The sequence below is a fragment of the Nelumbo lutea genome, chromosome 4 (assembly GCF_056320005.1).
Source record: "Nelumbo lutea isolate HS-2025 chromosome 4, American lotus-T2T, whole genome shotgun sequence".
Lineage (NCBI taxonomy): Eukaryota > Viridiplantae > Streptophyta > Magnoliopsida > Proteales > Nelumbonaceae > Nelumbo > Nelumbo lutea.
In genome coordinates, this window is record NC_142687.1 from 27,616,528 (window position 1) to 27,622,527 (window position 6,000).

The 6,000-nt window shown below is 37.4% G+C and overlaps 1 protein-coding gene across 1 annotated transcript in view; it reads left to right on the forward strand.

The window, feature by feature from the left end:
• The window catches only part of SCD1 (stomatal cytokinesis defective / SCD1 protein (SCD1)), a 132,458-nt gene extending 127,505 nt beyond the window's left edge, over window positions 1-4,953 (forward strand). Inside the window, exons 30-31 of the mRNA XM_088941489.1 lie at window positions 2,208-2,416; window positions 4,601-4,953. Coding sequence (XP_088797615.1) covers window positions 2,208-2,416; window positions 4,601-4,696 — 305 coding nt within the window. The 3' untranslated portion in view covers window positions 4,697-4,953. The remainder of the gene's footprint in view (window positions 1-2,207; window positions 2,417-4,600) is intronic.
• The last annotated feature ends 1,047 nt before the right edge of the window (window positions 4,954-6,000 follow it).

Consider the following 6,000-nt stretch of genomic DNA (forward strand, 5'->3'; position numbering starts at 1 on the left):
GAACTCTGTTGGAAGACAAAGGGGTTTTTCAGAGACTTCTTGGGAAGCTCCTGTACCTGTGCATGACTGAAGATCTATTTTGGGATATTGCAGTCTGGTGGCTGGTAATGTTGTCTCTTGGAGGAGTAAGAAACAATCTGTTGTGGCCAGATCCTCTGCAGAAGCAGAGTATAGAGCCACGGCACATGAGGTCTCGGAATTGTTGTGGCTAAGGTCCTTAATGGAAGAACTTGGGATTGATCATGACAGACCCATGATGTTGTACTGTGATAATCAGGCTGCCATCAACATTGCTCACAACCCGGTACAACATGATCGAACCAAACATATTGAAGTTGATAGACACTTTATTCGAGAAAGAGTCTCCTCCGGAGAAGTGTGCCTTCCATTTGTTACTTCTGAAGGACAATTGGCAGACTTTCTCACCAAGGGCATTTCCAAGGCCAGACTTCATCATGACACTAGCAAGCTGGGCATGATTGACATCTATGCTCAGCTTGAGGGGGAGTGTAGAGAAGATGGGCCGAATGGCCCATAGGCTGTTACTGTATATTATCTTTATGTCCTTCTCTGTAATGGACCTTATTTTGGGCCCATACTCTTTTATGTTCCTCTTTTGTAATTTCTTGTCCAACTAAGGACCTCTCTTGTAATTACTGAAAGATTAACTTAATAAAAGTGTATTAGAGAGTTAGAGGGAGGTTAAGTTCGAACTCCTCATCCTCTAACCCTTCTCGCCGCAGCTCTCTCTTCTTCTCTAATCTTCTCTTGCTAGTTTTCTTTGTTTCAAACACAGTCCCTACTTCTAGGACTGTTTTTCAACTCCTTCATTTCTATAGCAAAAGCTTTGCTTTTCAGTCCATCTAATTTGCTTTGGCGTAAATGGAAAGGAAAACAAATTTTTAAGGGGAGAAGGTTTACTAAAAAGATTTGTTATCTTTTAATAGGCCATAATATGTTTTGAAATATCTTGTTTTCCCTCATTTAAATAGCAACAGGGAAGGGTGTAAATCATTTCAGATTGGTGTGATTCATCAATGTAAGTTAGTTAATTGAAAGTCGTATTTTTCAGTTGTTTGGGAATGCATACCAGAAAATTGAAAGCCGTATTTTTCAAGGATTTTTGTGAACGAAATTTCAGAAAATACCCAAACAGATTTGATTGCTTTTTAAATCATTGCCAGATATTCCTTAGAAGGCCTCAATCAAACGGCTGAGTCATCTTTGTCAGTTGTTGCAGGCTAAATCTGAACCTATTGATATGACACTATTGTCATCATCACCATCTAAGCCTTATCCCAATTATATGGAGTTGGCTACATGAATCCAGTTTTGCCATTCTGTTGTGTTTAATGCCATATTCATTTTCATGGCCTAAGAAATCATTCAGGCTCTCTTGAACTCAGTCAAGCAAAAAAAAAAGATCAGATCACTGTTCTATACCAAGTTGTGTATTTAGATGAGTAATGACACCAAAAAAAAGAAAATAAAAAACTGCAGCAATAGTTGGGAGAAGAAGAGAGAAGAGAGTGGAGAACGAGGTGGAAAGAAGTTTAGAATAAGAGTTTTGGGAGGAAGAGAACAAGCAATGAGAATGCACCTCTATTAGTTTATATTTTAAGTTAAAAACGTAAAAAGACCAGATTATGCCAATTGTATAAGCATATTTTTTTTGGAGTGTATAAACATAAAAATGAAGGTGAAAAATCTTACTAATCTATACACTTCAAGAGCTCATTTTTATTGCTTTCCTAATCAGGTATTAATTTAGGAATATATAAAAAACTGTTCATGTGGGAGTCATCTCTTGCTTTTTTTCCCTTATTTTGTTGCTTGGGCCATAATGTTCATCTACATCTTGTATACTCTTTCAGTCTTTCTTTTCCCCTTATGATAATTTTTTGTTTAGCTATAAAGAAATCTAAGAACATATACTGGAAGAAGAGGAATGATGTACACGCTACCACAATTGAGACTTATTGATGTAATAAACTCTCTTTTACTCTAAATTTACATGTGAGTTCATTCTTTGTAATTTATTTCGCATAATATACTTTAACTTTATATTCATATAAATGGTTACACAATAATGTGTTTGTTTTTGCCTTCTTTTTCTTTTCGAACAACATTATGGCATGGTAGTGATTAGTCTTGGTTTTCTGGTACCACCCAGCATCATGTTTATTACTTTCTTGGCCATCATGCAGGTGGAATAAAATGTGTTAAGAATGTTACTATTCATTCTTCTTCTATTTTATCTATCAATGCTGGGGAGCATTGGTTAGGTATTGGAGCAGCAGATAATTCCATGTCTCTCTTCCATCGGCCTCAAGAAAGGTTTGGGGGCTTCTCGGGTGCAGGATCAAAAGTTCCTGGGTGGCAACTGTACAGAACTCCACAGAGAACAGTTGCTTTGGTATTCATCTCTTTCTGTGAACTTTTTATTTCATAGATAATTTAATGCAACATTACAATATCAACAGAAACATTTTTCATATTTCAGAAAGGTTTGGGGGCCTCTTTTTTGTTTTGTTTTTAAGTTTTTTCCATAGTTTTAAATGTCAGAAACATTGCCAAATTTTGGTCTCAGGTACAGCCACTGAAACAAAATATTATGAATTTTATAAAGAATTATTTCAGCCAAAAATTTTCATTTTTTTCTGAAATTATGCCCGCTTCTGGTGTTTTTGACCAATAGTTGACCCAGATGGTTGGACTGGTCCATAGTCTGGAGGAGAAAGCAGCACTCTAACTGAAAACCCATTAAATGTCAAAATCCTGTTGATCTGGTCAGTGAACTGTCAACCTGGATAGTTGAATTGTTGTTTCATTTGAACCATTAACTGTTTGTCTTTTAAAAAAAATAATAAAGCTCTATGGTCCTGTTTGAGAGAGAGAAAGAGAGAGATGTGGTCCTGTTTGAAGTACATCATAATGTATACTATGGAGGACACTTATGTTAGGGATGATTGAAGACATTTCTTATTTTTTCAAAAAAAAAAAGATAAAATAATATACTACACTATACTAATATAGATATAAAATATTAATGAAATTATTATAATTTAATCAATGTTTTAAAATGCGGAGGCGTGACACAAGGCGTTCCACTACCTAGAGGCGTGAGGCGTAATTCAGAACGCAAGAGGCGTAAGCCTCCCGAACACAAGGAGGCGTAAGCCTTCTTAAGAGGAGGGGGTTAGGAGGAGGATGAAGTGAAAGGGGGGATCTCATTTTTTCTTTATTTTTAATAAAAATGTTTTATATTAAGAAGAACAAAGATGCATAACAATAGTTTAAAGGGGGGATCTTGTCGAAGAAGCGAGCTTTTCTTTTCTTCCCCCACCCCCCCCCCCAGCCGAAGGGGCAGGGGGCAAACCATTTTCTTTCCCCTTATCTTTTCTTCCCTTCCCTTCCCTTTCCTTTTCTATTTTTTTCTTCTCTTTCTTTTCCTTTTCTTTCCCTTTCTTTTCTTTTCCTTTCCTTTCCTTTCCTTTTCTTTCCCTTTCTTTTCCTTTCCTTTCCTTTCCCTTCCTTTTCCTTTCCTTTCCTTTCCTTTCCTTTTTTTTCTTTTTTCTTTTTTTTTTCCTGTATTTTCATATCAGGTATGCATGAGGCACAAGAGGCGTACACCTTAGGTGCAGAGGTATCAGCACCTCTGGCATACGCCTCGGGGCGTTTTGGGAGCGCCTCGCCTGGAGGCGCACCTCTAGGCGTACGCCTCCCACGCCTTTTAAAACACTGAATTTAATGAAAATCTGCCCAAATTCCCAAATCCACAGCTTTTCCATCACTCCCCATTTTACTAGGTGATTGTTATTGGTCTCCCTATATGATGGTTTCATAAGAAGGCCTCATGGTATATAAACTTTGCCAGCAATCTTAGTTGTAACCTTGAAGACTAACATGTTAATTAGGAGGTTATTGGAAGTGGATCTAATCAAGGTTTCCTTTCCCCCCTAGCGATATGGGCTTTTACTTGTGATTTGTCAATGGTTCTATATGCATTTTGATAGTAAAATAAAAACCTATTAAGAAAAGCAATAGTATAAAATGTGGGACCATACAGAAATGCCCATGATCAAAAGATGCTCCAAACCTCTCTAAATTTTTAACCTTCTTTTTCCAATGATTGGAGACCACTCCAGCTCCAGCTCCTGCTTCTGGGCAGTCCTGTACTGTCATTTCAGCTATGTGATCATGGTTACTATGTGTATGGTGTCTTAGGTTGGCACTGGTCCTTGTATGCATGTTGGCACCATATTGCACACTTGAAATATTATATTTTCTTTTATCTATTGAAACGGGTTAACTCACTGAACATTTATAACTTTCCTCTCACTCATGTTGCACGAATGCGTATATTGTCATGCATGAATCTTGCTTTGCATTTTAGTCTGTTTACTCTTCTGCTTAATGCTTAAATAAGTTGTTAGGGGTTTCATTTTGAGACCATGTTTCAGTGTTCAAGATTGTTTTGGATATGGATCTCAGAATTTTTATTCTTGCTTTCTTTGCATAGACTGTTGTCTCTCTGCCTTGTATTTATCTACCTTTTCTTTTGGATTTATGCTGGTGTTTTTTTCATAATTGCATTCAGGTACGCTGTGTGGTTTCGGACCTTGAACGGAAAAGGATATGCAGTGGTGGTCGTAATGGACTTCTCCGGCTGTGGGAGGCCACTATCAATATCTAGTACTTCTTTGGCATGTAGTGGTATTTTTAAACATATGCGGGTGTGCAATTTGTTTGCGAGTGGAGGAATGCAGCTACAGCCTATAGCCTACAATTGATCACTCTACAACAAGGGCAGTATATCAGAGTATAAATCCCCCCAACCAGGCCTTTTGTGTTATTGGAGAAATACGGCACTGAACTTTACCTAAATTATTCGTCCAGCTAATGTACAATTTTGTTTCAGATCATACTAAATATTAATTTGTACTTCGTGCATCTGTTTGTGCCGCTTGCTGCTAAGTTTAATGTTATATGTTCATCTTATAGGATCGTGGAGTTAACAGTTAGAAAACAGAAGCAGATCTGCAAATCTTTAGTCACGTTATAACATAATTATATTAGACAAAAGCCGATCCGGAATTGCAACTGCTTTGACCACCGGTTTTTGGGTCAATGGTTTGACCATCTTGTCTAAATGGATCAGCCCATGATTCTTTAAAAACTTAAAAAAAAAAAAAAAGGCTTGAAATCATTTCCGGGTCGAATGGATGAATGAACCCTCAAAATGAATATACAAAAGGAAACGGTGCACTAAATCTGGGATTTAGTACGACTTTCTTTTTTATTTTTTACCATCAAAATGAATACCATTGACAAACCACAAGTAAAAGCACGTTTTTTGTATAAAAGGTGAATTTCATTAAAAATAAGCCAAGGTGGATACTCCATTACATAATTCAACCCGGGCAAAGCCCGGATCCATTCTGATATTATATTTATAGATTATAGAATGAATGTAGTTTCGCCTTGCCTTCTGGCTGCTGCAGTGTTGCTTCGTGAGCCACCTGATTGAGATCTTCAAGCAACATAATCGGGTCCCTACAATCAGCATTCAGCAACAACTGCATCGTCTGGTTTGGACCCTCTGTCCTCAAGCTTAATGGCTTTAATGGCTCCCTTTGCGTAGCTGGGATCTGCTCACAACAAAATAATTTTTCATATATCTCTCCATGGTTAAATCTTATGATGGATCTATGGTGAGATGTGCGGACACAGATCATGTTGGAAAAGTATTTTGTTGTAAATAGATCTATACCCGCATTTAATGTTGGTCCAAAGTTGGCATCACAAATTGCAATTTGCTTTGATCCATGCTAGTGAGAGTCTTGCCTCTCTGACTCGTTCCGATTCTACATTTTCGAAGACCATCTTGCTCTAAAATACTGGGCTCTGAATGGCAGATAGCTCATTCAACATATGCATATGGCTCTAGACCCCATAGTGTTCACATGTAATTTGTCAAGAAAAGTAATAATCTTGGAA